At 46.8% G+C, this 21,421-nt stretch overlaps 1 protein-coding gene across 1 annotated transcript in view; it reads right to left on the bottom strand.

Moving 5' to 3' along the window:
• The window catches only part of LOC141085646 (sulfotransferase 2B1-like), a 209,122-nt gene that overhangs the window by 27,173 nt on the left and 160,528 nt on the right, over nt 1-21,421 (bottom strand). The window contains exons 4-5 of the mRNA XM_073571188.1: nt 5,059-5,185; nt 4,883-4,977 (exon numbers count right to left, since the gene is read on the bottom strand). Coding sequence (XP_073427289.1) covers nt 4,883-4,977; nt 5,059-5,185 — 222 coding nt within the window. The remainder of the gene's footprint in view (nt 1-4,882; nt 4,978-5,058; nt 5,186-21,421) is intronic.

Here is a 21,421-nt window from a genome sequence, read left to right on the forward strand (position 1 = left end):
GAGAAACCTTCTAGTACTGTCATAAGAGCATCAAGAGAGTTTGCAGGGTCGGTGACCGATACAAGGAGATCATCAGCGAACAGGCTCAGTTTATGGTGATATTTCTTAGTTTTGAAGCCCACAATAGAATTGTTCTGTCTAATCTTTTCAGCTAGGGGTTCAATTGCTATGGCGAGCAATAAGGGTGATAGGGGACACCCTTGCCTTGTTCCATTAGCTATGTAAAATTGTTTGGAGAGGTGGTTGTTGATGTAAGTTTTTGCATTAGGGTTGGAATATAACGCAAAAACCGATGAAATAAATTTGTTATCGAACCCAAATTTTAACAAAGTAGTCTTTAGATAGACCCAGTTCACCCTATCAAAGGCTTTCTGGGCATCTAATGAAATAAACAGAGAGGGAGACATAGAAATTTTAGCCATAGTAAATAAGTTCAAGACCCTTCTCGTGCCATCCGTAACCTGTCCACCGCAGATGAAACCTACTTTGTCGTTCTTAATGAGATAAGGTAAAAAGTTCTTTAAGCGGTCTGCCAGGATCTTTGAGTATATATATCAGTGTTTATTAGAGATATCGGACGATAGTTCTAAACCTCTTCTGGGTCTCCACTTTCTTTGGGGATCATTATTATGGAAGCCTCCATCATTTCCTTCGGGAGTGATCCGAGTTGTGAAGCATGGTTGAATAATGACCTTAAATGAGGGGAGATGATATTTGCATATGTTTTAAAATATTCGTTGGTGAACCCATCAGGTCCTGGGGATTTATTTTGTTTAAGTTTATTGATGATTTTTATGATTTCCTCTACTTTAAATGGCTGGTTTAGTAAATTTAAGTCTATATTTTCTATTTGGGGGAGGTTCAGGTCAGAAAAAAAAGGTCACTCTCCTTCCTGCTAAGGGTAGTGGTCGATGGGTCGTTTTTCAGATTATAGAGGTTTTGGAAGTATTCAGCAAAGATTTTCGCGATATTCGAAGGATGATACTTCGTTTCTCCTGAAGGGGATTTGATTTTAACGATCTTCCTGTTTATCCAAGATTGTTTTATTTTGTTTGTCATATATTTAGTGGGTTTATTTATTGAAGCGTAGGTTTTAAATTTTGATGCCCTGATGATAGAGTCATACTCTGATATAATCTCAGATCTCAATTCTTGCCTTAGTCGCAGGATCTCTAAGTGAATCTCCTGTGATGGGACAGATAAGTTATTTTGTTGTTTTTCTTTAGAGGCAATCTGGGTTTGGAGATTGGTTATCTTTTCTCTTTTTTCTTTTTTGTACCTTGCAGATATTTGTATGAGACACCCTCTAAGGACTGCTTTGTGGGCGTTCCATAGGGTGAAGGGGTCGGTCTCCTCCAAAGAGTTCTCGTTAAAGTAGTTGTTAATCATATCTTTTATGATGTCTCTATTAGTGTTGAGCGATACCATCCGATATCGTGAAATATCGGATCGGATTGGATCGGACCGATACCCAAAAAGTATCGGATATCGCCGATTCCGAAACCGGAAACCAATGCAAGTCAATGGGACAGAAATATCGGAATTAAAATAAACCCTTTCTTTCCTTGTAGGTTAATTCTACATGAAGAAAAACAACTAATAATAATATAGAATGTATTGGGGGAGGTGGAGGAGACATTAAAGGCATAGAGGTTTAGCCCAATCAAATGGAATAGCAGGAATACATTTTTTTGTTAAAGACGTTCGGAGTTACAAAGATATTGACTATGTTAACCTTTTTTATATTTTGTCAGATATGTATGTTTCACTACTTCCATGCTCTTCACCTTCTTTTTACTTCTCCCACACTTTCTCCTTCATGATCCTCAGCAGCAGCAGCAGCATCTTTTTCATCAACTTCTTCTTCACCTTATTCATCTTCTTCTTCTTCGCCTTCTTCCTATAATTCTTTTTTTTACATTCTTCATATTCTTCTTATTCAACTATTATTCTTCTTCATATTCCACTTCTTCATCTTCTTCTTATTCTTCTTCTTCATCATATTCTTATTTGTGACAGGCATTCCTGTAGTTGTTATCTATAAAAGTTTGAAGATTACACCTTCCGTTCTGCCTGTCACAAAAGATTTACAACAGGATTTGTACGCGTTCAGTTTGGCCTGCAGCAGCAGGCATTTTCCAGGGGCACCATGAGGAGGAACGGACTCACCCCCATACACTGCTTAGTCTTCTTCTGCTTATAATTTAGATAATATCTTTTGCTCTGATTTTTAGTCTTATGCTTAATGTTCTTCTGCTTTTTGTTCTTCTGCTTCTTGGTCTTCTGCTTCTTGGTCTTCTGTCTCTTGTTGTTCTGTATCTTGGTGGTTGACTTCATGTTCTTTGTCCTCTTGGTCATCTTCTTCAGGGTCATCTTTTTGGTCTTCTTCGGGGTGGTCTTCCGGGTCATCGTCTTCAGAGTTCTCGTTTTCGTGGTCGTTGTCTTCATTGGGGTGGTCTTCAGGGTTGTCGTCTTCAGGGTCGTCGTCAGGGAGATCCAGAGTGATAACCAAAAACCATTTCCAAAAGCTTGAACTTGGAAATGTAGCAGAAGGTACAAGAAGGCTGAGGAACTGCCGAGAACCAGCTGACGGTACTGGAACCCGGATGGGTAGCAGAAGGAACAAGAGCCAATGGAACTACTGAGGACCAGCTGATGGTACTGGAAACCGGTTACTAAGCAGGAGGTACCTGTGCTAGAAAGCACTACCAAGGACCAGCAGACGTTGCTGGAACTCGGATACCGAGAAAGAGGCACCTCAGCCAAAGGCACTGCCGAGAACCAGCTGACGGTGCTGGAACCCGGATGGGTAGCAGAAGGTACCCATGAAAATCAAAGTTGCAAGGCCGCGAGCCGGCCGCAGTTACCGAAACCCACAGACCTACAGGGGGTGCTTGTCCTATTGGCACTACGGAACCAGCCTTTGTTGCCAGATCCCGCAGCCCACATAGGAAGCCCATAAACTGCAGGCACCATAGATTCGGCTAACCTGACCGCAACACGACAGGACAACGTATTGGTGGCAAAGTGACGTTGACACTACCCGGAAACAGCAGGCGTGCTGGAACCAGGCTGGGCAGGAGGGAGTACCCGCGCCAAAGACACTGCCGAGAACCAGCTGACGGTGCTGGAACCCGGATGGGTAGCAGAAGCTACAAGAGTCAATGGAACTACCGAGGACCAGCTGACGGTGCTGGAACCCAGTTACTAAGCAGGAGGTACCTGTGCTAGAAAGCACTACCAAGGACCAGCAGACATTGCTGGAACTTGGATACCGAGAAGGAGGCACCTCAGCCAAAGGCACTGCCGAGAACCAGCTGACAGTGCTGGAACCCGGATGGGTAGCAGAAGGCACCCATGAAAAACAAAGTTGCAAGGCCGCGAGCCGGCCACAGTTACCGAAACCCACAGTCCTACATGGGGTGCTTTTCCTATTGGCACTACGGAACCAGCCTTTGTTGCCAGATCCCACAGCCCACATAGGAAGCCCATAAACTGCAGGCACCATAGACTCGCCTAACCTGACCACAACACGACAGGACAATGTACTGGTGGCAAAGTGACATTGACACTACCCGGAAACAGCAGGCGTGCTGGAACTAGGCTGGGTAGGAGGGAGTACTTGTGCGAAAGACAATGCCGGGAAACAGCTGGCGGTGCTGGAACCCAGGGAAAATACTACAAACAGAGTGGAGGCAGAGGCCTAATTGGAGCAAGTTTAAAATCTGTAGTTGTGTGAGTGTGGACAGAGCAGGAGAAATTGCCGGACACACAGCTGGGGATCAGATGACATTTCTGAACCTCAATAACACTGGAGCATATGTTGACTGTGCAGATGGCACTTCTGAGCAGCAACTTGCAACTAGAAGTGGGAATGTGGACAGAGAAGGAGACATTGCCGGACACACATCAGGGGATCAGCTGATGTTACTGAATCCCAGTAACACAGGAACAAGTGTTGATTGTGCAGACGGCACTCCTGAGCAGCAACTGGCGGTGTTAGAGGTCAGGGAAAATACTAGAGACAGAGTGGAGCCAGAGGCCTAATTGGAGCAAGTTTGAAATCAGTAGTAGTGTGAATGTGGAGGCAGCAGTAGACATTGCCGGACAGACAGCAGGGGAGCAGCTGACGTTACTGAACCCCACTAACACTGGAGCATGTGTTTTTCTGTGTGCAGACGGCACTTCTGAGCAACAACTGGCGGTGTTGGAACCCAGGGATTACAGTTCAGGTGGTAGAAACATGAACACAACAGGAGACCTGGATACTCTTGCCAACCAATTATTTATTCTAGAAGAGGACTGGCAAATTCCGGCGAGATCCAGGCCTTGTTCATTTTCAGAAAAGTTAGCCGGTCAACGTTATCAATTACTTCGATCGCTATGTTTGCGCTTGCACTTGATTTTGTATGATCTAATGTCTGTTGCGTCAATTAATGACTCGATGTTATTGTCTTGTTTTGTTTTGTTTTGAAAAAGAATAAAACTTTGAAAAAGAAACACCACTTCAGAAAGAGGAAGCAAGCAAAGGAGCCAGAGATTCCGACAGTGAGGAGAACATCCATTGCACAGTTCTGTCCCCTGTACAATTGTGATTAAACAAGAAAGTGGATTTCTTGACTAAAGATATTAATGTAATCAGTATTACTGCGCTATTACAGCCATGTATTTACTTTACATTACAAAATCGTGCTAAGAGGTTCTATTTAATCACACATTTGGATGATATAACATCCATTCTACTGATATTTTGGTTTTACAAAGGTGAAATTTAAATCTATTAAATGCTTAACCTTTTTAATGAGGTTTATTTCTATACTTAAAATGGATATTCATAAGATTGTTTCCTCTACATATCAATAAATTCATATTAAAGATTTACCTTCTTAAGATCCTCATAGGTCTGAAACATAAAGTTATCTTTTCCCAGCAATCCCATCCACCCCTTGACGTGATTAAACCAAGATCCATATGGAACTGCAATGGATATAATATGACAGTGGAGAATATGCTTTTAAATGACAATTTTGTAAGTTTAGATTAATTTTAATTACTTACTATTTTCAGTTAAAAATTCTTTTAGAAAAGTATCCATATTTTCTGGATCTTTGAAGTATGTACTCATTATTGAAAAATAATAAAGGGACACGGCGGCATCTTTAGGATTTCTGATTGTATATATGATCTAAAACAAACATTTCAAAAACAAGAAATAAAAAATTAATATTGCAATATGATTGTTTATACAATTTTATGTATGACTACTTACTTTTAAGATGTATTTCCTCTATAAAAGAAGGGATTGGATTTTTTTCAAAATGGTGTCAAAACCAAATTAATCCAGCACAGAGGGTTAGAGTTGTCAGGTGATATAGTAATTCGTCTTGATATTAATAACTGGCTTCCATATAATCTATTATGATGTTTTACCTAATGCAGAACCAAAACGCAACACTGGATCACAACAGTTTAACCCCTTAGTGACGGAGCCAATTTGCAGCTTAATGACCAGGCCAATTTTTACAATTCTGACCACTGTCAATTTATGAGGTTATAACTCTGGAACGCCTTAATGGATCCAACTGATTCTGAGACTGTTGTTGCGTGACATAATTTAACTTCATGGTAGTAGTAAAATTTCTTCAATATGACTTGCGTTTATTTATGAAAAATACGGAAATATGGCAAAAATATTTAACATTTTGCAATTTTCAAAATTTAATTTTTATGCCCTTAAATCAGAGAGATATGTCACAAAAATACTTAATAAATAACATTTCCCACATGTCTGCTTTACATCAGCACAATTTTGGAAACAAATTTTTTTGGGTTAGGAAGATAAGGGTTAAAAGTTGACGAGCGAGTTCTCATTTTTACAAAAAAATTTACAAAACCATTTTTTAGGGATCACTTCACATTTGAAGTCACTTTGAGAGGTCAATATGACAGAAAAAAAACAAAATTGACACCATTATAAAAACTGCACCCCTCAAGGTGTTCAAAAACACATTCAAGAAGTTTATTAACCCTTTATGCGTTTCACAGGAACTGATGCAATGTGGAAGGAAAAAATTTACATCTAACTTTTTTTTGCAAACATTTTATTTCAGAACCATTTTTCTTATTTTCACAAATGTGAAAAGAGAAAATGAACCACAAACTTTTTTGTGCAATTTCTCCTGAATACACCGGTACCCCATATGTGTGAGTAAACCACTGTTTGGGCGCATGGCAGGGCTTGTAACAGAAGCAGCGCCGTTTGACTTTTTCAATGCAGAATTGGCTGGAATTGATATCGGACGCCAGGTTGCATTTGGAGAGCTTCTGATGTGCCTAAACAGTAGAACCCCCCCACAAGTGACACCATTTTGAAAACTAGTCCCTTTAAGGAACTTATCTAGATGTGTGGTGAGCACTTTGAACCTCCATGTGTTTCACAGAAGTTTATAACGTAGAGCCGTGAAAATTAAAAATCATATTTTTTTCCACAAAAATGATTTTTTTGCCCCCAAATTTTTATTTTCCCAAAGGTAACAGGAGAAATTAGACCCCAGAAGTTGTTGTGCAATTTGTCCTGAGTACTCCGATACCCCATATGTGGGGGTAAACCACTGTTTAGGCGCTAGCACAGCTCAGAAGGGAATGAGCGCCGTTTGACTTTTTCAATGCAGAATTGGCTGGAATTGAGATTGGATGTCATGTCACATTTGGAGAGCCCCTGATGCGCCTAAACAGTAGAAATCCCCCCACAAGTGACACCATTTTGGAAACTAGACCCCTTAAGGAACTTATCTAGATGTGTAGTGAGCACTTTGAACCCCCAAGTGCTTCACAGAAGTTTATAACGCAGAGCCGTGAAAAAAAATCATTTTTTTCCACAAAAAAGATTTTTTAGCCCCCAATTTTTTTATTTTCCCAATGGTAACAGGAAAAATTAGACCCCCAAAGTCGGTGTGCAATTTGTCCTGAAAACACTGATGCACCTTATGTTGGGGTAAACCACACTTTGGGCACAAGTCGGTGTGGTCGGAAGGAAGGGAGCACCATTTGACTTTTTGAACTCAAAATTGGCTGGAATAAATGGTGGAGCCATGTCGCATTTGGAGACGTTGATGTGCCTAAATATTGGGAACCCCTCAATTCTAGCTCCAACCGTAAACCAAACACACCCCTAACCCTAATCCCAACCCTAACCCCAACCCTAACCCTAATCCCTAACCCTAATTCTAACCCTAATCTTACTTCATTATTTTCCCCTACCTATGGGAGTGATAAAGGGGGGTATATTTACTATTTTTTTTATTTTGATCACTGTGATAGGATCTGTAATAGTGGCCAAAATTAACCAATAGGAAAAATCTTCCTACTGTTGCCGGATACTGGCCGGCATATCTCCGAAGAAAATGGCGGTGCTCATGGAGGGGAAGCACGCAGACCGAGGACCACTGGGAGGTACTGGGGGGATCGGGGACCCTATTTCTCTCTCCACTGATGTACCAATCACATCAGAGGAGAGAAAAATTAAATGGCACATCGGACTAATAACGGCGGTCACAAAATAATGGCGATTGCAAAAGCGGGGTCAGTAAAAACCGACCCGAATCATGTTCTCTGGGGTCCCGGCTACCCCCGGCAGCCAAGACTCTGGAGAAAATCTGACTCTGGGGAGCGCTATACACTTTCTTCACAGCGCTGTTAATTAATAGCGCTGTGGTTTAAGAACCCTTAACTACCGCCGTTAAAAGGTGTATTGGTCGTTAAGGGGTTAAAAAAGTACAAAACAGGAACTGATGCCAATTATAAAAAAGATGTTGTGATATGATGCACAACTTTAGGCTGGTGTCACACTACTGTAGAATACGGACGAGTACTATGCAAAAAAACATCGCATAGCACTCGGACCAATGTTAATCTATGGGGCAGCACACATTACTGTATTTTTTTCTTGGGCATATTCTATGTGCGTGTAAAATTGCAGCATGCTGCATATATTGCAGATATTCTTTTGTAACCTTGTCCAGATCTGTGCCTTGCCACAATTCTGTCTCTGAGCTCCTTGGCCAGTTCCTTTGACCTCATGATTCTCACTTGGTCTGACATGCACTGTGAGGTCTTAAATAGACAGGTGTGTACCTTTCCAAATTATGTCATATCAGTTTAATTAAACACATTTGGACTCTCATGAAGGAGTAGAACCATCTCAAGGAGGATCAAAAGGAAATGGACAGCATGTGACTTAAATATGAGTGTCTGAGCAAAGGGTCTGACTACTTATGACCATGTGATATTTCAGTTTTTATTTTTTAATACATTTGCAAAAATGTCTACATTTCTGTTTTTTTTTCAGTCAAGATGGGGTGCACAATGTACATTAATGAGAAAAAATGAACTTTAGCCAAGTCTGAGGTCCATAGACGAGGTTTTCATTCAAGATATCTCTGTACATGGCCGCATTCATGTTTCCTTCAATTACAAGCAGTCGTTCTGTCCCTGCAGCTGAAAACACCCCATAGCATGATGCTGCCACCACCATGTTTCACTGTTGGGATTGTATTGGGCAGATGATGAGCAGTGCCTCTTTTTATCCACACATACCGTTTAGAATTATCACCAAAAAGGTCTATCTTAATCTCATCAGACCAGAGAATGTTATTTATCATAGTCTGCGAGTCCTTCATGTGTTTTTTTTTTAGCAAACTCTATGCAGGCTTTCATATGTCTTGCACTGTGGAGAGGCTTCCATTGGGTCACTCGGCCATAAATGCCCAACTAGTGGAGAACTGCAGTGATAGTTGACTTTGTGGAACTTTCTCCATTCTCCCTACTGCATCTCTGGATCTCAGCCACAGTGATCTTGGGATTCTTCTTTACCTCTCTCACAAGGATATTTGTCACGTTACTGCTATGCAGGTAGATGCAGCTCCACTAGATGGCAATAGAGTGGAGGGAGGACTGCACACAACAGGAGCAGACCTGCAGCTCAGCAGCGAGACTACCACCTGGTGGCAGCGGAATAGTAAATCAAGCCGGGTCGATATTAGTCAGTAGCACAGTACCGAAAGGAATAAACAAACACAAAGTCAGAAACAAGCCAAATGGGTCATTATCGGTCAAGAGCAGATATGCTATAAACAGGAGACAAACAGCAGGTCAGGATCCAAGCCAAGTCAAATACCAGGGAGTCAGAACACAAGAAGGGGAACACAGGAGTGCCCGCAGCAGATACTCTTGCCAAGGGATTTTTGCAAATTTGGAAGGAAACCAGGGAGGCGCTCGAGAATGCCAGTGCCCGAATCAAGAAACATGCGGACAAGAGATGGAAGGATGTTCCTCCGTACCATCCTGGTGACAAAGTCTGGCTTTCAACCAAACATATCCGCTTGAAAGTCCCTTCTTACAAGTTAAGCCCCCGGTATATCGGGCCTTTTGAAGTGATTGGACGCATTAATGAAGTGGCTCATAAACTGAGGTTGCCTGCTTCGCTCCAGGTTCCCAACGCCTTCCATGTCTCGCTCCTGAAACCTGTGGTTCTGAATCGGTTCCAACCACCTTCCACTGCCTCTCCTTCACCAATTGGCTTGGACGACATCTTTGAAGTAAAAAACATTTTGGCCATGAAAAGAGTCAGGGGAAAAACCCTTTTTCTTATCGATTGGAGGGGTTTTGGTCCTGAGGAGAGGTCCTGGGAGCCTCGAGAGAATGTCAATGCCCCCCTTATCATGAAAAGATTTCTGGCCAATCTCAGAAGGGGAGGACGTAAGGAGGGGGGTACTGTGACATCGGCGGCCATGACCGCTGATGCCCCTTCAGCGGCGGCGCCCGCCGCAGCATCTCCTCGCCTGCACGTCCGCGTGCACACCCGCTCTGCCTTCTGCCCTGCTTCGGGCACACGCGCCGGCCTTAGGTTGCAGGCGTGCGTCCTCCCGCTCTCTTCCTCTGGTGGGGGGCGTCGCTGAGGGGCGGGGCTGGAGGACGTACTTCCTGCCTCTAGGATATTTCAGGCGTCCTCTCTATGTGGAGGGCGCCTGGTGATCGTGTGGTAACCCTGCACCTTTCTGGCCGCTACAGTTCTCTGTAGTTTACACTTTCCGTGCATTCCTGTCTTCCGTTGGTTCTGCCTCTGTCCCTGTTCTGGTGCCTCCTCTTCCCTGCCTTGCCCTGCTCTGTCCGTGCGTCCCCCAGTGTCCTCCCAGTCTGTCAGCTGTGTTTGTTCCTCTCCGCAAGTCTCTCTATACCTTTCCTGCTGTTATTATTGCTCCTCCTTCCCTGCCCAGGTACTCCTGCTCTGGTTCCTTAAGTTCCGTCTGTCTCCCTCAGCCTTGCTGTCCTCTGAGCCGCCCCTCTTGGTCCCGGCTGTCGCGCTTCTGCCCCCTGTGGTCCTGCCCCTAACGATCCCTGTATAGGGGTCGGTCTTCACCTGGCGTGCTCGCCCCAGGGGCTCCAGATCCGCGATCCAGAGGGTCCACTCTTGGACATAACCTGCTCCTAATTGTCACAGAAGCAAAGCGTGAAAAATTTAAAGGGGTCTGAATACATTATGTACCACTGTATATATTGTAAGGATTGTACTCGCGCAGGTGCAATGTGTGGCAATCAGGAGGCACGTTTCTTTTAAGTTCATGGGGTTTATAGCTTCACAAACCCTCAAAAACAAAAGAGAACAAAAGAAATAGCCTTTAGCTCAGGCAAAGCAAAATACAAATGTCCAGTACTTTAGGCTCAGTCCTGGAGCCTCAACTCATGGCGGCACCCTGGATTGTTTCAGCGGCCTCTTAGCGCTGCAGCCCCTTGCAGACACTGCTCCATACAGCGCTGCCACTCTCTCCCTAAGGCCTGCTTCATCCAATCATATTGTATCCAGCTCCTTTGATAGACTCGAGCTCCTGCTATTACAAAATAAACAGTATTATGGGATTTCATTCCTGCCTTAGGATATCTTTTACCCTACTGTATCTCTTACAGTCTACTCTAAAGAAACAAAAAGACCTTTCTGATGAAGGTCCGTTGTTGGACCGAAAACGTTCATATGATATGAGTCTATTTTTGTCTGGATGCACTATAAAGATAAAATTGCTTCTCTGATTTTGAGTGCCAAGTATTTTTGTATATGTCTATGGGTTGGAAACCTTACTTGAGCACCTATTCTCCACTGTTTTTCTCTGGAGTGCCATGTTTTTTTGTATACTGGAACCTCCCCACATACAGCCCTGTGTTAAGCAGTAGTCTACATTATATAGGTATAGCCGCACCCATGAACCCACCACCTGACTAGTCACGTGACTGTGACATCACTACAGGTCCTAAAACGCATAGAGGTATGGTGATGTCCCTTAGAGCAAGCCATCTCTGAGACATATACCTCCCATCGACTATACAACCCTTAGCCATGCCACATACCTCCCCCCTCTGCCCACAGCCGTGGGGATTGGCACTTTCCCCCACTAGACAAGGGATTCTTGAGAGGGTATCGGCATTACCATGTAGCTTCCCTGCCCTATGTTATACAATGAAGCTGAAGTCTTGCAGGGCTAAGAACCAGCGGGTGACCCTAGCATTTTCACCCCTTGTTTCCCTCATCTATTGAGTGCGGCATGGTTGAATATCAACCTAAACTTACGTCCCACCGGATAGTACCGTAACATATCCACTGCCCCCTTTATGGCCAAGCACTCCTTCTCTATGACTGAGTAATTCCTTTCACATGAAGATAGCTTCCTACTCAGGTAGAGAACACGATACTCTTCCCCATGTATCTTCTGGGAAAGGGCTGGTCCTACCTTGACATCTGAGGTGTCTGTCAGAAGAATAAACTCTTAAAGTCATCAGAATGGGTTGCTTACATAGAGCCCCTTTCATTTCTTGGAAGGCTGACTCTGCCTCTTCGGACCATCTGACCATTACTGATTTTGTCCCCTTAAGATGATCGGTTAGAGGCGCAGCCACCATGGTGAAGTTTGGAATGAACCCACGATCCCCAGGAAGGCTTTAACTTGCTTTTTGGACAAAGGTCTCGGCCATGTTTGAATTGCCTCCACTTCACTGACTTGGGGTTTTATTTTGCCTCAACCCACTACATATCCCAGGTACCTGGCTTCTTCTTTACCCAAGGCAAACTTCTTCGGGTTTATTGTAAACCCCGCCTCCCTTAGAGCATCAAACACTGCTTGGATCTTTTCCAGGTGAGTCTCTGTAGTTCGAATATAAAAATGACTATTTTGAGTCCATATAGAAATATACAGAATGCATTCGCCATTACCATTACATCACCATTACATAGCTGCATTTCTTGTCAAGCATTTAGATAGACAGACAATGCTCACAGTGACACAAGCTTGAGAAATGTTTGTTTATTCACTTCACAAACAGTTCTAAGTTTCTATAGATTTGTTGTTTGTTATTGTGAAACATTAAGGTTTACTTAACCTCTGCCTGTAGTGGTTTTATCTAAATCCTTGTGGCTTTTATATCTAAGGGTCTACAGCCCATTGTCTGATGATTCCATAATATCTCAGTTTCATCCGACCTTGAAAGCTGGCCACTTGAAGGGCAGGGTGAAACTAGAATTACACATAGTGTAAATTACTATATAAGATCAGAGTAGCATGACTAACGCAGAAGCAAAAGCTTGGATACCTGTAGTGTACAGTGTTGATACCTGCATAATTGGGGACGCCCGTGCAGTGTTGTTTGTGAATCTCCCAGGGGTTTGGATATTCCAGACAGATGATGTTTAAAAGCCTCTTGGTGATGATGTGAGTATACTGTATGTAGTTAATCTTTATATGTACTTAATCATTATATGTACTTAATCATTATATGTATTTAATCTTTATATATACTTAACCTTTGTACCTTAAAATATACAAAAGTGTACGCAATCATACTATTCAATCATACTATTCCTTTAATTTTGTACTTTCAAATAAAATTGCGTTATATTGAAAGTAGTGTTGAGCGATACCATCCGATGTCGTGAAATATTCGATCGGATTGGATCGGACCGATACCCAAAAAGTATCGGGTATCGCCGATTCCGATACCGGAAACCCATGCAAGTCAATGGGGTACAAATATCGGAATGAAAATAAACCCTTTCTTTCCTTGCACATCCAGTTCGGGAGGGGGGAGAGTGTGGGCAGTGCGTGGGCGGACACTGTGCGTGTCTGTGTGCGGGCGGGGTCTGTACAGGGCTCGGGGGTCTGTGCGGGCCTCGGGGGTCTGTGCAGGCCTGCTGGGGTCTGTGCGGGCCTGCCGGGGGTCTACGGGCTGCCGGGGCTCTGCGGGCCTGCCGGGGGTCTGTATGGGCCTGCCGGAGGTCTGTGCGGGCTGCTGGGGGGTCTGTACGGGCCTGCCGGGGGTCTGTGCGGGCCTGCCGACGGTCTGTGCGGGCCTGCCGAGGGTCTGTGCGGGCCTGCCGGGGGTCTGTGCGGGCCTGCCGGGGGGTCTGTGCGGGCCTGCCAGGGGTCTGTGCAGGCCTGCCGGGGTTCTGTGCGGGGCTGCCGGGGGTCTGTGTGGGCTGCCAGGGGTCTGTGCTGGCCTCCCGGGGGTTGTGTGTGTGTGCAGGCATCGTCCGATGGGACTACAAGTCCCATCGGGCTATGCCTGCTACAATGACAGTGATTGACACATTAGCCAATGATGGGACAGTAGTAATCCCATCATCCAGCTAATGTGTTGAATGTAAAAAAAAACACCACACATACTACATACATACTACATATATACAACATTCATACAACATACATACATACTACATACATACTTCATATATACAACATTCATACAACATACATACATACTACATACATACTACATTCATACAACATTCATACAACATACATACTACATAATACATACATACTACATATATACTACATTCATACAACATACATACAGTCATGGCCAAAAGTATTGACACCACTGCAATTCTGTCAGATAATATTCAGTTTCTTCCTGAAAATGATTGCAAACACAAATTCTTTGGTATTATTATCTTCATTTAATTTGTCTTAAATGAAAAAACACAAAAGAGAATGAAGCAAAAAGCAAAACATTGATAATTTCACACAAAACTCCAAAAATGGGCCGGACAAAAGTATTGGCACCCTCAGCCTAATACTTGGTTGCACAACCTTTAGCCAAAATAACTGCGACCAACCGCTTCCGGTAACCATCAATGAGTTTCTTACAATGCTCTGCTGGAATTTTAGACCATTCTTCTTTGGCAAACTACTCCAGGTCCCTGATATTTGAAGGGTGCCTTCTCCAAACTGCCATTTTTAGATCTCTCCACAGGTGTTCTATGGGATTCCGGTCTGGACTCATTGCTGGCCACCTTAGAAGTCTCCAGTGCTTTCTCTCAAACCATTTTCTAGTGCTTTTTGAAGTGTGTTTTGGGTTATTGTCCTGCTGGAAGACCCATGACCTCTGAGGTAGACCCAGCTTTCTCACACTGGGCCCTAAATTATGCTGCAAAATTTGTTGGTAGTCTTCTGACTTCATAATGCCATGCACACGGTCAAGCAGTCCAGTGCCAGAGGCAGCAAAGCAACCCCAAAACATCAGGGAACCTCCGCCATGTTTGACTGTAGGGACCGTGTACTTTTCTTTGAATGCCTCTTTTTTCTCCTGTAAACTCTATGTTGATGCTTTTGCCCTAAAAGCTCTACTTTTGTCTCATCTGACCAAAGAACATTCTTCCAAAATGTTTTAGGCTTTTTCAGGTAAGTTTTGGCAAACTCCAGACTGGCTTTTTTATGTCTCGGGGTAAGAAGTGGAGTCTTCCTGGGTCTCCTACCATACAGTCCCTTTTCATTCAGATGCCGACGGATAGAACGGGTTGACACCGTTGTACCCTCGGACTGCAGGGCAGCTTGAACTTGTTTGGATGTTAGTGGAGGTTCTTTATCCAACATCCGCACAATCTTGCGTTGAAATCTCTTGTCAATTTTTCTTTTCCAGCCACATCTAGGGAGGTTAGTCACAGTGCCATGGGCTTTAAACTTCTTGATGACACTGCGCACGGTAGACACAGGAACGTTCAGGTCTTTGGAGATGGACTTGTAGCCTTGAGATTGCTCATGCTTCCTCACAATTTGGTTTCTCAAGTCCTCAGACAGTTCTTTGGTCTTCTTTCTTTTCTCCATGCTCAATGTGGTACACACAAGGACACAGGACAGAGGTTGAGTCAACTTTAATCCATGTCAACTGGCTGCAAGTGTGATTTAGTTATTGCCAACACCTGTTAGGTGCCACAGGTAAGTTATAGGTGCTGTTAATTACACAAATTAGAGAAGCATCACATGATTTTTCGAACAGTGCCAATACTTTTGTCCACCCTCTTTGTTATGTTTGGTGTGGAATTATATCCAATTTGGCTTTAGGACAATTCTTTTTGTGTTTTTTCATTTAAGACAAATTAAATGAAGATAATAATACCAAAGAATTTGTGTTTGCAATCATTTTCAGGAAGAAACTGAGTATTTTCTGACAGAATTGCAGGGGTGTCAATACTTTTGGCCATGACTGTACATACTACATATATACTACATACATACTGTACATACATACTACATACATACTACACATATACTACATTCATACAACATACTACATGTAACGCTCTCGGCCGTGCTCGGCCTCGCCTACGCTCCGGTGGCGCCAGCTGTTACCACCTCCCACCGGCACCCTCGCCGCAGCGCGATCTCTCACCCAGCTCTCTGTCCTCCGACGTCCCTGCGGCACCTCCTTAGGTCGCGGGCGCGCGCCAGCGCTCTCTCTTCTGTCGGTGGTGGGCGGCGCTGAGGGCGGTGCGTACCGCCCACTTCCGGGTCCTATGATATTTCAGGCGTTCTCTCTGTAGAGAGGATGCCTGAGGATAGTGTGTTACCTTACGCTCTGTTCTGGCCCCCTCTGTCTTTACAGGGATCTAGTTTAGGTCCTCTTCCTGTCTCCCTGCTGGTCTCCGTTCTGTCTCGCCCTCTCCTTGTCTCTCCCTCTTCCCGCTCCCTAGGTCTCGTATGTAACCCGTCCCTGTACTTTCATCTGTGTCCTCCTGGTGTGCACTCCCTCTGCTCCGGTGCCTCCTCCTGTGTCCCTACTAGTAGCGGCTGCCTGCCTTCTCCTCATCCTACAACCCTGCTCGGGTTCTCTACACCTCTTTCCAGTGTTCTTGCTCACGCTGTTGCTCCGTGTCCCTGAGCCGTCCCTCCTGGTACCGGCTGTCGCGGTTCTATCCTCTGCGGTTTTGCCCCTAACGATCCCTGTATAGGGGTCGGTCATCACCTGGCGCTCGACCCAGGGGATCCAGATCCGTGACCAGGGGGTCCACTCTCGGACATTGTCCATTCCCTGTCCGTTACAGGATCCTCAGGCCATGGACCCCGCCGGTGCCGCGGCCGCTACGCAGAAGGAACTGCTGTTCCTGCGTGAAAATCAGACCAGGATAATGTCCTTCATGAAGTCCATGGACACCCGGTTGTCTGCTCTGCAAACCTCTGACCCAGGGCACGCCCCCCTTCTAGTCAGCCTTCAGCAGGAGCTCGCGCAGCAGCGCGATGCCCAGTCCCACATTTTGGGGGTTATATGGTGTCCGTTGATGACCGACTGCTTGCCTTGCAGTCCGGCGCGGCCGCCGCTAACCCACCCAGGGACGCAGCCTCGTCTCTGCCCCCCGACTGGGAAAGCCTCCCCGGTATAGCGGAGATCCTAAGCTATGTCGGGGATTTTTAAATCAGTGCAGACTGCACTTTGAGCTCTTGCCCCAACAATACCCCACTGATCGCCCCAAGGTGGCGTTCATTGTTTCCCATCTTGAGGGAGAAGCCCTGGCCTGGGTGAATCCTCTATGGGAGAGGGACGATCCTGTCGTGTCTAGTATTCAAAACTTTCTGGAAACATTCCGCAAAGTTTTTGATGAGCCCGGACGCTTAGCGTCTACTACAGAGGCCCTCTTTAACCTCCGCCAGGGGTCCCTTACGGTGGGACAGTACACCATCCGCTTTCGGACTTTGTCGTCGGAACTTGGATGGAATAATGAGGCACTTGTGGGGGCCTTCTGGAGAGGACTCTCAAGTAAAATTAAGGATGAACTTGCCGGTCGGGATACCCCAACCACCCTGGAGGATCTCATATCCCTGGCCACGCGCATAGACCTGCGGTTTCTGGAGCGCGCTCGAGAATCGGTTAGGGAGCGCAGACCCTTCAGGCTGTATCAAGCGCCCATTCCGCGCTCCTCAGCTCCCTCTACTAGTACTGGTCCCGAGCCTATGCAGGTAGATCGGATTAGGTTGACTGAGCAGCGTCGCAGGGAGAGGATGACGAACGGGCTCTGCCTGTACTGCGGTGGAGCCAATCACTTTGTGCGCACCTGTCCGGAGAGACCGGGAAACGCCTCCACCTAGGTCAGGTAAGAGGGGTCTCCCTAGGTGATCATAATTCCTCTCTGCCCCTTACCCTTTCAGCTTTAATTATTTCAGGTCGGGAGCGCAGATCTGTGGAGGCGTATGTGGACTCGGGTGCGGCAGGTAATTTTATCCGGCAAGATGAGGTGGATAAACTCCAGATTCCGGTGGTCATCTTAAAGGATCCGCGTGCTATCACCTCCGTCGATGGAAAACCTCTTCCCGAGCTCGTCACCATGGTTATGGCCGAAGTAGACCTACAAATTGGAGCGCTTCATGTTGAAAGAATTGCCTTCTATGTCCTGCCTAATTTGTCCCACGCTGTCCTCTTGGGATTACCCTGGCTCCGGCTGCACAAGCCAGTCGTCGACTGGCGATCTGGGGAGATCCTACGCTGGGGTCATTCCTGCCACGCACGATGTTTGCTGCCCATCCTTCTTCCTCGTTCCCTGCCTATGCCAGCCAATCTTCCGGGTCTTCCCGCACCGTACTACGCGTACGCCGACGTTTTTAGTAAAAAAGAAGCCGATTCCCTGCCCCGCATTGGGCCTATGACTGCCCCATCAACCTGATTCCTGGAGCCACGCCGCCCAGAGGGAGAACGTATCCCTTGTCCCCAGCTGAGACCACGGCCATGACTGAGTACATACAAGAGAACTTGGCCAAGGAAATCCGCGTCCCCAGCAGGCGCAGGCTTTTTCTTCTTTCGGAAGAAGGACGGATCCCTCAGACCATGTATCGACTACCGGGGTCTGAACAATATCACGGTTAAGAATCGATACCCGCTCCCGCTGATTCCGGAATTGTTCGACCGGCTGAGAGGGGCTCGGATCTTCACGAAGCTGGATCTACGGGGAGCCTACAATTTGATCCGGATCCGCGCAGGGGATGAGTGGAAGACGGCCTTCAATACCCGTGACGGCCATTATGAGTATTTGGTCATGCCGTTTGGTCTCTGCAATGCTCCAGCCGTGTTCCAGGAGTTCGTTAATGAAGTGTTTCGGGATCTCCTGTATTCGTGCGTAGTAGTGTACCTGGATGATATTCTTATCTTTTCGCCTGACTTATCCTCTCATCGGAGAAGCGTACGCATGGTTCTGCACCGACTCCGGGAGAATCACCTCTACGCCAAAATTGAAAAGTGTCTCTTCGAACAGACCTCGCTACCCTTCTTGGGGTATATTATCACAGACTCCAGTCTAAAGATGGATCCCGAGAAACTCTCTGCGGTACTCAAGTGGCCCCGTCCTGTCGGTATAAAGGCCATCCAGCGTTTCCTTGGATTCGCGAATTATTACCGACAGTTCGTGCCGCATTTTTCCACGGTGACGAAACCCCTCACGGCCCTGACCCGGAAAGCCAAACAGCTGGTCTCCCGAGGCTGAAGACGCTTTTCTGGTGCTAAAACGCTCCTTTGCCTTTGCGCCGGTCTTACATCGGCCAGTGGTCAGTAGGCCTTTTGTTCTAGAAGTGGACGCCTCTTCCACCGGAGCTGGGGCGGTTCTCTCTCAGCAAGCCTCCTCAGGACAACTGGTGCCCTGCGGGTTCTTTTCCAGATCCTTCTCACCTGCAGAGTGCAACTACTCCATTGGAGACTGGGAATTGCTGGCCATTAAGATGGCTCTAGAAGAATGGCGATACTTGCTCGAGGGGGCGGTGCATCCCTTTACTATCTTCACGGACCACAAAAATTTGGCCTATCTGCAGTCCGCACAGAGGCTCAACTCCAGACAGGCCAGATGGGCCTTGTATTTTTCTCGGTTTGATTTCAAGCTGCACTTCCGGGCCGGCGATAAGAACGTCAAGGCGGATGCACTCTCCAGGTCTTTACAGTCGCCTGAGGAGGACGAGGGTCCATCATATATTATTGAGCCTACCAAAATGATCACTGTGGCCCATGTGAACTTTTCTGCCCCTCCACCAGGCAAGACCTTCGTGCCTAGGAATAAGCATCTGGAGGTATTACGCTGGGGGCACTCCTCCAAGGTTGCTGGGCACGTCGGGACCAAGAAGACCCTCTCGCTTCTCGCCCGTTATTACTGGTGGGCCACCCTCCGCCAAGACGTGGTGGATTATGTTGCTTCTTGCACAACCTGTGCTCGGAACAAGGTCCCAAGAACCCTTCCCTCCGGCCTTCTCCATCCGTTGCCTGTTCCAGAGGCTCCATGGCAGCAAATTGCTATGGATTTCGTGACTGACTTGCCTCGCTCAGCCGGTTGCACCACCATCTTAGTCGTAGCGGACCGCTTCTCTAAGATGGCTCATTTTGTCCCCCTGGCCGGATTGCCATCAGCTCCGGAGTTGGCCGAGATCTTCATCCACCAGATCTTCAGGTTACATGGTCTCCCCCTACGGATTGTGTCTGATCATGGGGTTCAGTTTACGGCTCGCTTTTGGAGGGCTCTCTGCCGACTTATGGGTACATCCACCGATTTCTCCTCTGCTTATCATCCACAGACCAACGGGCAAGTGGAACGGATAAATCAGGGCCTGACAACCTATCTGCGTCACTTTTCCAATGCTCATCAGGACAACTGGGTCTCACTTCTACCTTGGGCAGAATTCGCCCATAACAACCACCCCAGTGAGTCGACCACCAAATCTCCGTTCTTTGTGGTCTCTGGCCGCAATCCGGGTGTTCCACTGCCCTTTATCACGTCATCAGGAGTTCCCGCAGCTGATGCTCTCGCCATAGAATTTTCAAAGATTTGGAAGGAGACCAGAGAGTCCCTCGTGAATGCCAGTGCTCGAATCAAGAAACATGCGGACAAGAGACGAAGGGACCTTCCTCCGTACCGTCCTGGCGACAAGGTCTGGCTCTCGACCAAGCACATCCGCTTGAAAGTTCCTTCCTATAAGTTGAGTCCTCGTTACATCGGCCCCTTCGAGGTGCTAAAACGCATCAATGAGGTGGCTTATAAACTGAGATTGCCGGCTTCACTCCGGGTCCCCAACGCCTTTTATGTCTCGCTCCTGAAACCTGTAGTTCTGAATCGGTTCCAACCGGTCTCCATTGCCCCTCCTTCGCCTGTTGGCTCGGATGACATCTTTGAAATAAGGGACATTTTAGCCATGAAAAAGGTCAGGGGGAGATCCCTCTTTCTTATTGATTGGAAGGGGTTTGGCCCTGAGGAGAGGTCCTGGGAGCCTCGAGAAAACATCAACGCCCCCCTAATATTGAAAAGATTTCTGGCCAATCTCAGAAAGGGGGGATGTAAGGGGGGGTACTGTAATGCTCTCGGCCATGCCCGGCCTCGCCTCCGCTCCGGCGGCGCCAGCTGTTACCACCTCCCACCGGCACCCTCCCCGCAGTGCGATCTCTCACCCAGCTCTCTGTCCTCTGACGTCCCTGCGCCCCCTCCTTAGGTCGCGGGCGCGCGCCAGCGCTCTCTCTTCTGTCGGTGGTGGGCGGCGCTGAGGGCGATGCATACCGCCCACTTCCGGGTCCTATGATATTTCAGGCGTTCTCTCTGTAGAGAGGACGCCTGAGGATAGTGTGTTACCTTACGCTCTGTTCTGGCCCCCTCTGTCTTTACAGGGATCTAGTTTAGGTCCTCTTCCCGTCTCCCTGCTGGTCTCCGTTCTGTCTCGCCCTCTCCTTGTCTCTCCCTCTTCCCGCTCCCTAGGTCTCGTATGTAACCCGTCCCTGTACTTTCATCTGTGTCCTCCTGGTGTGCACTCCCTCTGCTCCGGTACCTCCTCCTGTGTCCCTACTAGTAGCGGCTGCCTGCCATCTCCTCATCCTACAACCCTGCTCTGGTTTTCTACACCTCTTTCCAGTGTTCTTGGTCACGCTGTTGCTCCGTGTCCCCGAGCCGTCCCTCCTGGTACCGGCTGTCGCGGTTCTGTCCTCTGCGGTTTTGCCCCTAACTATCCCTGTATAGGGGTCGGTCATCACCTGGCGCTCGACCCAGGGGCTCCAGATCCGTGACCCAGAGGGTCCACTCTCGGACATTGTCCATTCCCTGTCCGTTACACTACATACATACTTCATATATACTACATTCATACAGCATACA

This window comes from Dendrobates tinctorius, unplaced genomic scaffold, assembly GCF_039654945.1.
Source record: "Dendrobates tinctorius isolate UK_male_01 unplaced genomic scaffold, ASM3965494v1 ptg000028l, whole genome shotgun sequence".
Taxonomy (NCBI): domain Eukaryota; kingdom Metazoa; phylum Chordata; class Amphibia; order Anura; family Dendrobatidae; genus Dendrobates; species Dendrobates tinctorius.